The 15,453-nt window shown below is 49.3% G+C and overlaps 1 protein-coding gene across 11 annotated transcripts in view; it reads left to right on the top strand.

Moving 5' to 3' along the window:
- Positions 1 to 15,453, top strand: part of LOC126534050 (uncharacterized) — an 85,852-nt gene that overhangs the window by 11,722 nt on the left and 58,677 nt on the right. For 5 of the 11 annotated variants that reach the window (XR_011895770.1, XR_011895768.1, XR_011895767.1 and 2 more), the window contains one exon: positions 3,973 to 4,345. The exons of 3 other annotated variants lie outside the window; for them this stretch is intronic. Coding sequence is in view for 1 of the 8 variants with exons in the window: in XM_055072601.2 (XP_054928576.1) it covers positions 9,672 to 9,828 (157 nt within the window). In the remaining 7 variants the exon portion in view is untranslated. Of the gene's footprint in view, positions 1 to 3,972; positions 4,346 to 6,387; positions 6,403 to 9,670; positions 9,829 to 15,453 lie in introns of those variants that run through there. 3 more of the 11 variants (XR_011895777.1, XM_055072601.2, XR_011895779.1) reach the window with 3 other exon arrangements.

The following is a 15,453-nucleotide window of genomic DNA, read 5'->3' as shown; positions in this document are numbered from 1 at the left end:
TATTAACACTACAGTCAAATAAACATTATGTAAGCCTATCTGGCACTAGTAATGCATAATTACCTTGAAGCTGCATTTTCCCGTTTCCGACTTTTGCTTTGTTGTATTACTATTTTGTTAATTTTCCAAGCTGCTAAATACAACTGACTTTCTCCCCCTATTGCAATGCCTTCGGTCATTTAAGGTGGAAAGAAATCAAAGTGTCCTACGGCGGGCATTACCAGTTCAACCACCACCACCGGCATTTCTACCGCGGTTTCTGCCAGCTCGACGCTGGTATAGAAACAGCCCCAAACGAGCGATACTACAACGCCATCATCATTCCCCCATCAGTACACCTCACTGAAGTGCCTGCTCCGAGTGGCTAGCCCTACGCCGAACCAAAGCCTTCTATCCTTGAATGATTTTCCGCAGACCGCCGATGAGTTCTGGACGAAATTACAATTGTTCCGTGGACCCCTTCACTGCACGTACCGTAGACAGTCTCAGGTCACCTGCGCAAGGCTTCGAAGCCTCTTTCTATGTCATCGTCATCCCTCGTCACACATTTATGTCCTCTTTCCCCCTCCCCGCCTGCAGAGTTGCAGCCTAGAGCGCGTTAGTTCGGGCTGACCGTCTCTCCCTTCTTTCAAATAAGTTCTCTCGGTGTCTTTATAGCTTCACTTGGTAGTTTTTCTGCCTGTAACAATAGTTACTCTTCGTCCTCGCCGTCTGAAACCGCCACACGTGTCAAGGCGACGTTTGCGCCTCAACAGCCTGACGAGCGATTAAAGGAGTCAGTGCGTATAGACTGTCGGCTGCCACCGCGGAAGCCAAACAGGCGCAGCGCAGCAGCGTTCTGGTGGCGCAGCACGTCGTGTGCGCCACCAGCGCGTCCAGACTGGTGCGCTCGCCTGCAGCGGGCTCTGACGTCTACATCTGGCGCGGTCCAGTCCACCAAGGCACGCCAAGCTGTGCATTCCGCCAGCGCTGTGCTAGTCAGCCCGCACTCGATGACTCAAATGTGCCGGAGTCTTCCTTTTCCTGGCCAGAGTGACATCTTCAGAGGACAACCTGCACACTGCTATGTTGAAGCGCGAACGCCAACCAGATTCATGCGTCACTCCTTTCGCCTTTTACGCAGCTCTCGGAGATTTTGTAGCGTCATCCGGTTTCTCTGATGTTGATCACATATCCTCTCCAGTGGCCAATGTCGTCTGCGTCTAAACCCCTGTACACTCCTTGGGTTTCATCTTTGCGGGAGAGTAATCCGTAGGGTCATAGTCATCGCAGTGTATCATCATCAGATGTCATAATCACTGCCGCTATAACCGAGAATCTCGCCGAGCCACGATCATCAGAACACGCTTTGGCTTTTGGCCGGACAGGATGCAGCAACTGGCCCTGCCCGCACCGCTCACCGCTTGACTCGCCGCTTCGGTTCGACAGCACGTCTTGATGGCCGCCGTCACGTCATCCTACAGTGATCTACTAAGAGCGTTCTCAGTACGTTAGCCTTCTCCCAAATGCATTGCACTTTCGCCGTCGGATATAAAGTAATCGTTATATAAGGTAGTTGCTATTGAACTCATTTGTCATGGCGCGCGTTCTAGAGACAACGCATTCTTAACACCTGCTTGGCTGCATGTGTGTTGTAGTGCTCACTCTGCCTGAATAAACGTAGGTACGAGGCCAAGCTTTCATTGATTACGAGAAAGCGTTTGATTCTGTCGAAACCTCAGCAGTCATGGAGGCGTTACGGAATCAGGGTGTAGACGACCGCATGTAAAAATACTGAAAGATATCTATAAGCCGCAGCCACCGTAGTGGGCGTAACCAGGCTGATGATGATGATGATGATGATGATGATGATGATGATGATCTGGCGGTGCCCTTTGGGTACTAATGAAGAATTCGCCCTCTCAAGGGCCCTACAACGTAAAACTATTCCAATTTGTTTTTATTACAATGTATTGTCATCAAATTTACGTATTCACCGACGCAAGCATCGGCGGTAGCCCGCAGTCTTGTTTGAAAACCCTAATCAAACGCGAAAAATAATAATTCACTTTTGTTCAGCATATTAATGCGTCTTGAACGCATTCACGTCACTTTGACGCTGTGAGTTTTCGTCGTTTCGTGACGTCGCGTGAGGGACAGGTGAAGTGGGTGTAGCCCGAACGAGAGAGAGAGAGAGAATAAACGTTTATTGTAGTAGAGTGGGGGTTGCCCGCAAATTTTTTTTTACCAATCATGGAGGACTGACTGCAGGGGCCCTATAACGTAAAACTATTCCAACATGTTTTTATTCCAATCTACTGACGTCAAATTTACGTAACCCCCGACGCAAGCATCGGGCGGCGACCCGTAGCATTGCCTCAACAGACCAATCAAACGCTCTTCTCTTTTATAGCAGGTCACCATTGTTTGCTTTCAAAACCAATAACATCGCCTACATTGAGCGTTTATTTTATCTAATTGGCTGACAAGAGGACAAGACGCTCAAGTGGAGAGGGTTTGGATGGGGCCGAGCCAGCGCACTGAAAATAGATAACCGGATGAAGAGCGCGATGCCGGCATTTGTGATTGTTCCCTTTCCTTAATTAGCTTGTAGTGGCCTGCCTAAATTGCGGCGGCGTGCAGCGCAAGGTTAAGAATGCTGCTTAAATGAATGCTCAAGAAAGAAGAGTTGGCAGAATGATGTATACATGCAGAAAGGGCTCGATAGTGTTATACGGCCACGCAATAAGTTTTGCTATAGGCAAATAACCTATGCCCTGCGGCAGGTGCGAGTAGCCAGTGCTTGAGCGATCGGTGGCAGCCATCTACTATTCCTTTCGGTACGGGCCAGTCTCCCGCTATACAGAAAAAAATCCAGTTTTGTTCGGCATATTAATGCATCTTTAACGTCTAAACGTCACTTTGACGCAACGAGCTTTCGCGGTCTTGTGACGTCGAGTGACAGGCAGGTGATGTGGGTGCAGCCTGAAACCTTTTTTTTTTTTTACCAATAGCAGAAGGTTAATGGTGAAAAGGCGTCGAATCAGAAATAATAATTTTTTGTCATGTTCGGTCGAATCATGCATAATCAGTGTGTTCACGTCATATAAGATTGGGAGCTATCATGGTTTTCGCGACGTCGCGTGACAGACAGGCGAAGAGTGGGCGGTACAGAAATGTTTTTGACCGATCACGGAGGGCTGGCTGCAAAATTGGAATAGAAAATTTTGGAATAGCTTTACGTTATTGCGCCCCAGATTTGGAATAGAAAATTTGGAATAGCTTTACGTTATAGAACCCCTGTTTCGAGGCGAGGCAGGGTGGGCTATTGGAAGTACATGAAAAGGCGTAATAAAAGAAAAATACAGAAAAAAGCCTTATCTGTAAGATTGAACCATATGCGCGGAGTTTCCAAAACTGAGACATAAACTGAAACAAGCTATTAAAAAAAAACTAAGGCTTCATTCACGTCGTCGCCATTCACACCGCCCTGTCACCATCAGAACGCGGCTTACGTTTGGAGGCTTCGTTTCGTAAGTGTTTTTTTTTTCTAAATATAGGGACGCCGGCGACATGTGCCATCGTCTCGCGTTAAGTAGAAAATGGAGAGAAAACGCTCATTCCTAATGGACGCCCCCATCCTGACGTTGTGGATGCCGACTGCGTGACTCAGGCTGAACCCTACATTGCAGGAAACGCTACCTACCGGCTTCGGAGAGAGAATAGAAATATAGAAAATGAAACAGCAGAAATGGTACGTTTTCTTTAGAGAAAATCCCCGTTCTACGTTAACTTCACCGGAATAACACTTTTAAAACTAAATAGTGCTTTCTAGCATTGACATTTTTTGTGGGTAGCAACGCAAAACGCTAGGCCCTGGTAAGTGTGCTTGCATCGATCAACGTTCTTCGACATATCACATTTTCAAACAGCCATTTTTACGTGTCGGTCGCTGAAATAATGACAAGTTATGCTCTCTTCCATTTCTCGCAGCCAAACAGAAACTGCTTAGCTCTCGTAACGCAGCCTCACATAGGAAACAAAGGAAATATATGGACTGTGGACCGCTACGAGTGCAGGCCTGCCCATCGTGTGAATGACTATCAAAAGCGGAACGCCGAATTTTTTGAGCACGCTGAAAACGGAACTACAAGTCGGGCCACTAACAACGTTTCACTCGGACAGCAAGTCAGATAAGATGAAATAAACTTCTGATGTACAACCTTGAATGTTGCCTAGTCTTTGTTTGTGGCCTTAGACAGCGCTGTTATAATCAAGAAGTTGAATTGAACTGGTTCGAAATAAAAGAAACCACCACGTTTCATCGTAACGTCCAATTGCAGAAATAAATGATATGACACGTGGATTTCTGATACCATCTCTCACATCTCTTTGCACGAGTTTCTGTTGCTGTTTCATAGCTTTTAGAAACGAGTTGCTTTCTCTTCCAGATTTACTTTCAGTGCCTATGTACCGCAAATTTAACGTCCTGATGTCAGTGTGCAAGACTTCTGCGTTGTTCAACACATTTCTATAGAGAAGATCCAAGCAGGCGAGCCATTTTCGTACGAATACAGCAACGATTGTTTGGCACTATTCAGCTTTTAAACAGCTCTAACTGTTTATACCGAAATGGTAAGTGTCGGTTCTCGTGCAAATGTTGAATTTCGTTCCCTTTGTGCTTCCAATGACTACTTATTATTCTAAATTATAGTCAGGCGTATTTTTACCGTCGGCGTCACCGTGATGTTTTGTATAAAGTCCAACGGCGTAAACACCGTCTCCGCGCTCCTTATACTGCATGTGCGAGTGAATCCACGCGTGGGGAGCCGACAATCGCGGCTCTAACTGGCACTGACAGAGTAGGGAAGCGGGGAGAAAACGCCCCATCTTCTGTAGCACGAAAGACAGTCGGGGGGATGGGAAGGAGGGTGAGAGGGGGGCGACGTTGTTTCGGGCAGCAACTGAGTATTTCGCGACCGGGCGCTAGGCTCATTGACGGTCGCGGTTCAGTCTCGCTCGCGAAAGGCAGTAAATCGGGGAGGCAGCGCAGGAGGGAGGGGTAGGGGGCGCTTCTACTCTGCCAGCGACGCCGTACTGCCGCTACTTTAGCGTTGAAGTGATACACAGCACAAAGGTCACTTCGCTCGCTGCTGCTGCAGCGCTTGTTCCCGCCACCGTTATGACAGCAAGTATCCGCGGTCATCCAGTGTGAGATGTTTATGTTTGCCTGAGCGCGCTGACACCATACAGTTAGTGAGCCAATACTATCGTTACTTCGTATAGCTGTCTACTAACTTGCTATTGGAATTGATGTTTCGCATTTCGGGCGAAACTGTGACTTTTTTATTTATTACACCGACAGCTATAAGGAGGCATGACAGTGTTGTCTATGTGTATGCGTGCTCAAAGCTACACCCGTCAAAAAACATTCACGGCTTCAACGGGACCCGTATCAAAGCATGCACTTTCATTTATTTTGATATAACCTTGAATACATATTTATATACAGCATTCGCTGCATCAGAAGAAAGCATGTCACTGATAACTTTTTAAGACCTTCTCTATGATGCAATTTATTGCTACAATTCGGGTGGGTTCCAATTTTTCCCTTTCATGTACTTCCCTCTCGCCTCATCTTGCAGGCTTCTGCAGAACTGATTTCCTATATTCAGTGTCCCAGTGCCTCGAGTTGTCAATTAGTTAGCCCTCGCTCTACAACCCGCTAGCCTCCTTGTTAGCTCAGATGGTAGAGCGACCGTCCCGGAAGGCATTGGTCCCGGGTCCGAGACCATGACTAATTTTCGTTCAACTGCAAGGCTTTCTTTCTAAGAAATCTATATGTGTTTCCTTTCTACCGTCGTGCTACAATGCGGGCGGATGCAAAATTTTTTTCCGTTTCATGTACCTTCTTCCGCTCTGCGAGCTTACGCAGAATCGATTTGCCCTATCTGTTGAGCTTTCTTTTACGTGGCGTTTATCCTTTGTGTGTTGTTGTCTAACATCTGTGGGGATGCGTGACTCACGCGTCCCCTGATATGCTGTTTTCTCGCATAACTCCCGTCTCCTGTAATCTGGCTTCACCGCGTGGCTTTACCGCGGCGGACGGTATGCTTGCAGGGTTGTACGAGAGATGGCGCGAGTGTTGCTCTGCTAAGGCCACCTAACGACGGGGTTACATGGGCGTAGAAAAGGAGAAAGCTCTTCCTCTTTGGCTTGGGTTCGGCTTGCGGCGCGGACGTTCTGCGCGTGCGTGGATCCATGCTTCTGCGAGGCCGTCTCGCGAGGCCTACCCCGGAATGGACGAACCACGGGACGAACACGATCGTTCGAACGCATCACCGTTCGCGTGACCGTACGCGCGAAAGACCAGGCGTTGGTGTCCAGCATGGGGCGAACATATTCGCTCGTTATCCGGTCGCGGTGAGTCAGACCTCCGCGATTTGTCGCGCGCCCATCAGCACGTTTTGTGGATAGCAACTCGGCTAGCAGGCATTAGTCTATAGAAGGTGCAATAACTGCCCTTGTGATTGTTTGCACTACTGTGTTGTTGTTCCTTTGTCCCAAGAGCATGGGTGAGAACCCCATACATCTTCCTATTGAAGCATGAATTCATCCCTTACAACCATCCTAAGTAACAGGAAATCAAGCTAGAGACAATATAGAGGAAGCTAATTATTATGCTTAGTTTAACTGCCGGAATATAATGTATAATAACTTGTCGATAACTTAGATTAAGATAACTTGTCGCAGGCTAAAGCCGATCCCATGCCATCAGTATAACACGTGCGATGGTTTTGTCAATTAAGCAGACACAGCGGCCACCCTGCGGCCCAATTCCTTGAAATAATAATTTGCATGCGTACAACATTAGCACTGGGAGTGCTAGACAGCGCTGTTCCCAAACAAGACGGCGGACGTGGAACATCCTTTCAATCGCACATGATAAGTAGCACGTGAGCGTAGGAGCACGCAACTTGTTAATAAGAAAAGACAATTTGCCATTGGCGTGCTCCTAAGCTCTCGCTGAAGGGACTACAAGTAAACGTAGCTGACGTGTAAGATGCTCTTTTTGCTATTGCATGCAACTTGATAAAACGAAGTGCTTTGCACTTCACAAACCTGTCAATGTTGTAGTTAGACTTCATTCTTCAAGGAACCTCGCCTCATGTCTCGTGCGTACTTACCATGCTGAGCGTCATCGAATGTAGCATATAGGACGGAGGAGTGAACTTGTGTACAACTGCAATGCAGTATAACGTGGGCGTTACGCTGTCGAAGCTTGTGGTATAAGTTCCAACAAATGCATTAAGCGTTTCGCTTGAATAACAAAGTGCTGTTGCGCCTCGGCATAGCGTTTCGGCCAGAAATCCTCCAGGCACAGGGACGAGTAGGTCCGGGAGTAGGTGCGAAAAAAATAAATATTTATTTTACATGTTTACACTGGATCGAGATATAGGAGCCCACTACACGTAGGAGCTCACAACATGCCTGAGTACACACACATGTCATCAGCAAAGGTGAGGACGCAATCGCTGCACCAAAGGTGTCCGCTTTTAAAACAGTCGCCTTGCCTAGGTTAGTAGACGAGACGATGGTGTGCCTCGGCCATTCATATTCGCCGAATCGTTCCCAAATTCTACCAATGACGTAGCACGATTCCGCCGGACTTCGCCTCCGAAATTGCGCGATACGAGGCAACCACGTGACAATTTGGCAACCTGAATCCGATGCAGTTGCGATGGATGTCCTCGACGTTGTCTCTTGCATCAGATAGTGGGCTCTCCGTGACGGTCAACTTGTAGCGACCCGGGAAGCCTGGCCTTCGTAGTTGTTACCGCGCTTACAGAGTTCGGGGCTCGTTGTACCGCCCGCAGTCAGCGTCGGAGCTACGTTGTCGTCTGGTTGGGCGCTGAAGAAGGGGCTGCCTAGTGGGAAGCACCCAAAGAATGCGCACTGCTGATTTGGAGCGTAGCAATGTACAGAACAATAATCGGTAATTTTGATATCAAAATAGTGAGGTTTGCTTAACTAATAAAAAAGCAAGAAAAAAACAAACTTGAAGGCTTTCTACACTTCTTGCGGAAAAACAGCAGGAAATCAACTAGCCAAGGTCGTCGCTTGTCCGCTGCCATGCGTATCTCAAATCCTGAAACCAAGAAATTATATTTCTAATATTTCGGTGGCCACGCAATGCTTTTCCTTTCTTTTGTTCCAGTATTATTATAACGAAAACGCTGTCTTTCCAGAGAATATCTTTTAAAGGAAAGGATACAGCAGAAAGGCAAACTTGCTGGTGTCCATTTTGCCGTAGCAGTGGATCCGCTTCCGCAGTGAAGTACAACCAACATGTCTCAGATATAAAAGTCATTCTTTATTTCCATTATTGAAAAGCTTGCACGTCTCCTGCTTTTGACAGAAAAGGCCAAAAAAAAAGGGGGCGCAGTCTCCAGTTCATGATAAAAGAAATTTTGTGATTTTGAAAAAAAGAATTCCCAGCACTAGCCTGCGCTTCTTCTAGGGAACATTATTCGTTACACACACGTGGCGTGCAAAGCCTCGTGCTTGTCGAGTAATTTCTTCCCATTGGCGTTGAAACGCTGGAAGGATGTAATGAGCTGTTGAACATTCTGTGCACATCGAAGAGATACATCTACAAGTTTTCATTGTCAATACTGGGGCGTAGCAAATTGAGGCTTAAATGCGGTAGAGAACATTTATTCAACCTCGGGCATATTAGCTAACGTTATTCATTTGTGCAGTATATTTTACGAATGTAGGGCCGGCCTATAGGCCGTCTTTTTTGTGTTCTTTCAGCACATTAGAGACATTCCATTGTTGTTACCAGTTCTTCAGCAGTTGGCATAAAAGACAGCTGAGGAACTGGATATTTTATCTTTCAGCACCTGAACATATAGACCTAAAATAATTTCTTGGGTTTTACCTGCCAAAACAACAATTGATTATGAGGTACGCCAACGGCTGGGACTCCGCCCTAATTTTGACCATCTGGGTTTTTTGAAGGTGTCATCAATCTACGGTACACGGGCGTTTTTGCATTTCAGCCCCATTGAACACGGAACGCAGTGGCCGTGATTCGTTCGCCAGCTCTCAGGATTAGTCCCATAAAATTTGGGTAGCCTTATTATAGCCTTACTATAATATAATTTCTTCAAGGTTTTCGTATTATACTTATATTCGCCACGCCTATCCGAATGTTTCAAAGCGCGGAATGATATCTCGCGATCGTTTTTATCGTTTTTTTGGGTAAATGCAATACACAGGTCCTAAATTAGAATATATGCTGAAGAATGTGAGAGCACCTAAGCACTTCTGATGAGTTATAATTGCGAAAGCGTTATTGTACATTTGAATACCGCTGAGCGACCGTTCGATTTAGGAACTCCACGCGGGCAAGCGAGCGTGTTGAAATGCTGGGCGAGCTTTGATTTGACCTTACCGAGGCGCAGTTAGAGCGCAGAGAGAGCTTGTGGAGACCAGGAACACGCGTATAACACAGGCTTCCCTGTGGGAGAGCAAGGGTGACGTGGCGCCTCGGTGGTGCCCTCTCCCCACGCAATAGCGCCGCAGCAGCTGTTACTTTGATACAGGCGTACAGCAGGCCCGAGGCAGCAAGCACAAGCAAGCGTCTGGTGGGCGTCTCGCGTCCCCGTGACTTGACGTCGCAGCCAATGGGAAATTTCGCTGTTTTGAGGCGCCACCGGCTTTTTCACTCAATGAACCATTTGACATTTTCGCATAAGAACTTCGTAGACGGCCAAGCTAGAAAGCCGTGCAGCAAGCTCAACCCTCAAGAAGTTCTTTGCCCTGCTGCAAAGTTGCTGTCACGTAAGCAGGCATCCCTTTTTCAAAAGAGAACCACAGGAAAAATCGCCGACACATCTATTAACGAAGTTTTTACATGCATTTCACCTAGTGGCAACGATACCCCTCGGCACTTAAGGAAGGAAGGAAAACTTTATTTGGTCCTGCAAGTAGTGATAATTAATCACTAAGCGGGCCGTAAGTACATGACCGGGGTAGTTGGAGAAGTATGGGAGAGGCCTTTGCCCTGCAGTGGGCATAACCAGGCTGATGATGATGATGATGATGAAGCGAGCCGCTCCCACGTCGGGACCGGAAAGCCAAGCCTCACGGTCATGTCGTTAGCCTGCTGGACAGCCCAGAATTGTTCATCCAGGTCCGGGCTGCGAAGTGCAGCCTCCCACCTGGACGCATCCTTGATCGCCGAGTCTTCAATTCTTTCGCAAGACCAGAGCATGTGTTCGAGCGTAGCTAAAGCACCACAATCTTGGCAATAAGGCTCTGTATACGTCTCTGGATAAAACATGTTCAGTCTCCGTGGGCAGGGATGAGTACCAGTCTGTAGTAAGCGTTATGTAAGTGCCTGAGCCCTGTTTAGTTTAGGATGCGGCAAACTCTAAACCCTGCGATTAAGAAGGTAATACTTCGTGATTTCATTGTATGTGGAAGGGGAGTCTCTGTTCTCGGGGAGCACCGCCACGCCGTTGCACGGGGCAGAGCGGAGGGTAAGATCTCGCGCTGCCTCAGGAGCGGACTCATTGAGTTTCGGAGGGGCTCCCTCGATCATACCAAGCTGAGCAGGGAACCAACGTAAGTAGTGTTGAGAGATCTCACATGTCTGCATAATTTTAAAAGCAACCTTAGCCACCGAGCCCTTCTCAAAGGCCCTAACGGCCGACTTTGAATCGCTAAATACAAAAGACCTGCGCCTGTCAACCAAGGCGAGCGCAATAGCCGCTTGCTCCGCGACCTCTGGCCTATCAGTCCGAACGGTAGCAGCGTTAACGAGACTGCCCTCGTTGTCCACGACAACTATGGTAAACACCTTTCTCTCCTCGTTAACAGAAGCATCCACGAAGCCAACCTTCTGATTCCCATCACGAATGAGTTTCAGCAGGCAAGCTCCCCTGGCCTTTCTTCTACCAACATTTCGCTCCGGATGCATGTTCCTGGGAACAGGCTTGACGTGATACCGATTACGGACCTTCACGGGAATACCGACATGAAGCTGCGAAATCTTCTCCTGAGGAACGCCTAACTCTCTCAGAATCTGCCGACCCGTGCTAGTCGTAGAGAGACGCACCATCTGCGTCCTCTCCTGAGCCTCAGCTATCTCATCCAAGGTATTATGAACTCCCAGCTGGAGAAGTCGGACGGTGCTGGTGCACATTGGCACTCCCAACACTTTCTTCGTGATCTTCCTAATCTGCGTGTCAAGCTTCTCCTTCTCCGATGGTTTCCACTTGTGCATGGCCGCCACATAAGTAAAATGACACAATACAAATGCGTGCATAAGTCTAATGAGACTATCCTGCTTGAACCCCGTCTGCCTGTTGGCCACCCTCTTCACTAGGCGTACCGCATTTTCTGTCTTGGCAATGATCTTCTGCATCGTCAGCGTGTTGGCGCCGTTCGACTCAATAATCATCTCCAGAACCCTGATCTTATAAACCCTAGGTATGAGATCGCCATTTCTCGTACGAAGCTGAATGCTCAGCTGGTCCACGGGGTTCCATCCCCTTAGCTTGCGTCCCCTTCTAGTGGGACTGTACAGCAACAGCTCCGACTTGGAGGGGGAGCACCTTAACCCCGTCGGGTCCAAATAATTCTCAATTACATCTACTGCCTCCTGCAGAACACTTTCGATATAGCCCTCACTACCACCGGGACGCCATATGGTCACGTCATCTGCATACATGGTGTGCTTAATCCCCTCAATCTCCAAGAGCTTCTTGGTCAACCCGACCATGGCCAGATTGAACAATGTGGGCGAAATGACGGCCCCTTGAGGAGTACCCCTGTCTCCAAGATTTAACATCTTTGACTCCAGCTCCACAACCTTCAAGGTAGCCTTCCTGCCTGACAGGAAGGACCTGACATAGTCATGAAAGCGCGCGCCGAGGCCAAAATCCGAAAGGGACTTAAGAATATAAGAGTGCCGAGCGTTGTCAAAAGCTTTCTCCAGGTCCAGCCCTAGGATGGCCTTAACGCCCCCTTCATCTGCATGAATGACCTGATGCTCGATGAGCTTCATTGCGTCTTGAGTCGACAGCCCCGCCCTAAAGCCAATCATAGTGTGGGCGTAGACCTGGTTCTCCTCAACGTACCTTGTAAGCCGATTAAGCACCGCCTGCTCGGCTACCTTGCCCACACACGAAGTGAGCGAAATAGGCCTTAAGTTATCGATGCTCGGGACTTTGCCAGCCTTGGGAATCAGCACCGTGAGAGCTGTCTTCCACTGCTCCGGAACCACCCCGTCTCTCCACATAGCGTTAACCTCCCCGGTTAGGTACTTGAATGACCTATCGTCCAGATTTTTCAAAAGCTTGGTCGAAATCCCGTCCGCTCCGGGAGCTGACTTGCTCTTAAGGTTATGCAAAACCGTGCGTACCTCTTCCACAGAAAAGTCCTCATCTGGGGAAAAGTTGTCCTCTCCCGTGTAGGCCTGCTCCGTCAGAAAAGCATCCGGGTCCGCAACAGGAAGGTATTTGTTGGCCAGCTTTTCAACCAGCTCTTCCTCCGAGGCAGACCCCACTGCTTCGTGTACAGCTCTAGCAAGGACGTGCCCCTGACTAACCCTCGTATTGGAATTGTTCAGCAAATGCTTAAGCAACCCCCACGACCTCCCGATGCGCACGTGCTCGTCCACCGAGTTGCATACCTCATCCCACTGTTGCCTAGACAAAAGCTTACAGTGCTCCTTAATCAGCTTATTCAGCTCGGAAATCTTTTTACGCAGCCTGCGATTAAGCCTCTGCCCCTTCCACCTAGCCAGCATAGACCGCTTGGCTTCAATCAGATGGGCCAGCCTGCTATCAACACTATTCACCTCCAAATCCGTAGTGATCTCCTTAGTAGCCTCCTTTACTTCCTCCCTCACCTGGGTGACCCAATCCTCCAGGGACGGCCGGTACAGGCCTTCGAATTCCTTCCCCCTTTCTCCTCTCTCCTCCCGGATCATCCGAAACTCATCCCAGTCTATAAGCGTTAACGCCCTAGGGCGCCTACCCTCAACCTCAAGAACGACTTGGTTAATATAATGATCACTACCTAGGTCTTCGGCAAGATTGCACCAACTAGGCTTGGCTGCGTCCTTTACAAAGCAGAGGTCAGGGGTAGTATCCCTACACGTCGATGTCCCTATACGTGTCGGAAAGGCAGTGTCAGTGACCAGCGTAAGGTCAAACTCCGCAGCGTTCTGCCAAAGGTCTCTCCCTTTTACTGTGTCATGCTTGTAACCCCACACGTGATACGGAGCATAAAATCCCCAGCCACGATCAGCGCATGGTCCCCGGCAAGTTTAGAAGCCTTCTGCAGAAGCAGCTTGAATCTCTGCACCCTGTCCCTCGGGGCACTATGCACGTTCAGAATAAACACGCTTTTCTTGTTCACCCGGTTAGGAATCACCTCAATCATGACATATTCCAGGGAACTTAAAGGTATCTTGAGATCATGGATCACATGCGTCCGCTTGCTATCCAACAGAATGCAGGTCCCCCGAGCTTTGGATCCACCGAAGACGGTTTGGTAGCCCGTCAGAGGAACTTCTTCCGTCATTGTCTTCTGCAGTAGAATAGCCTGCGGCCTACCCTTACACGCGCGAATATACTGCTGTAGAGGCGCCCGTTTACGCGCATACCCCATACAGTTCCATTGCCACACACAAAAAGCCTCATTTTGTCGCGCCATGTTGAAGCAGTTGCTGCGAGCCATCTTGCTGAACCTGAGTCTTCCCTGTCGAGGAACCAGCCTATTGAGATCCGGACCCAAGAAGGGGAGAGGCACTCAGACTGGATTTGTTTTCGAACACCTCTATTCTACATTGCAACTCCTTGAACCTCCCATCAATCGAGCCGAGCGACTCTGTGAGACGCGTATTCAGCTGCGCCAGACCATCATTGACCTGATTAACACTATCTACAACACTAGACAGCATATCCTTCACCTCAGATCTCAACTTCCTCGACGCGGGCTCCGCCTCATGAGTCATCGCCTTCCTCTTTGAGGGGCGCGATCCGCTAGCCTCACCTACATCAGCAAAATCCATGCTCTCTATGGGCTCAGGCATTGCCCTCTCGGCCGGTGCAGGTCCTGCCGCACCCTTAAGGGCCAAGATTTCTGCCCTAAGCAGCCTCACCATTTCTTTCAATCCTGCGTTTCCCTGTTCTAGCCTCTTGAATCTCGCCTCATTATTGCTTTGCTCTGGCCTTACCAAACTAGGCATCTCCGTTCGAGCACTTGTGCGCTCCGTCCAGGTAGTACCACTGGCCGCTCCACTGGGGCCCTTGTCTTGTAGACCCTGCAACACACCACTCTTGCGCACACCCTGTCCCGCAGTCCCGTTTGGGCTACGCGCAGTCTCAGTTCCCAACTGTCCGTTCAGTCCGAAGCGCACCTTAGACGCCGATCTGCTCCCAGACCGGCCACCGGAGTGGCTGCGAGATGCTCTACCTGGTCCCCTTGATCTTGAACGTCGACTCCCACGATCTTGTCCTTGCCCGCTCTCCAGCGTCTTCCCCAACGTCAGGAACTGGCTGTCGTCGTACCTGAAGCCTCCCTTCTATTCATCCTCTGCCTTGATGTCCGCCATAGCCCGCTCGAAACGACGGCGCCGGACCACATATGGGGTACGGAACCGCTGCTGGCACTCCTTGGCAGCCGTGATATGCTCTCCCCCACGCAGTTCACACTTGGGCGTACACCGGTGGGCCTCACTGGGATTGGTTGAACCGCAGCCCCTGCAAACCACTTCTTCCGCCGAGGGGCAGACGTCAGCGCGATGCCCCAGCTTTCCACAAGCATAACAAACATCAATCTGCTCGCGGTAAAGTGTGCACCTAACCAGCACGTTATCATAACGAACGTAGTTGGGCACCTTGTATCCATCGAAGGCGATGATGACCGTACCCGACTCCTTGATGCGTTTTGCCGCCAGGGCCAGGGGATTACGCGGGTTGACAATCTTGCGACTGAGCGCTTCGGGTCCCTCGCTGAGAGGAACATTTCTTATGATTCCCTTGCACGTGTCATGCGGTGCCGCACGATATGCCGCAGCTTCATGCATGTGCGCAGCAACGCATAAATCCTTGATCCTCACGTATTTCGCAGCATTTTCTTCTTCCGGCGTGCTAACCACCACAATATTCTGCTTATAATTGGGGCAGATCGTGTCCGCTTCTCGCTTTACGTCGTCTATGCAAGCAGCAGCCGCGATTGCATCAGCCACCGTGGCCGCACCAATTTCAGCAATATTCAGACCTCCCCTAATCCTGACGATAATCTTGATATCATTTTTCGGCAGCGGAGGCATTTTACCGCGAAGGATGATACCCTTCTTGACGCTAGCAGGGGAGTTTGGACTCACTTTGCAGTTCTTGGGTCCCGGCCCACCGTTAGGGCTAACAGCGTTGCCGCCGTGTGATGGCCTTG

Source organism: Dermacentor andersoni, chromosome 7 (genome assembly GCF_023375885.2).
Source record: "Dermacentor andersoni chromosome 7, qqDerAnde1_hic_scaffold, whole genome shotgun sequence".
NCBI lineage: Eukaryota > Metazoa > Arthropoda > Arachnida > Ixodida > Ixodidae > Dermacentor > Dermacentor andersoni.
The sequence above is the reverse complement of the archived record's forward strand: the minus strand, read 5'-3'. Positions and strand labels throughout refer to the sequence as shown.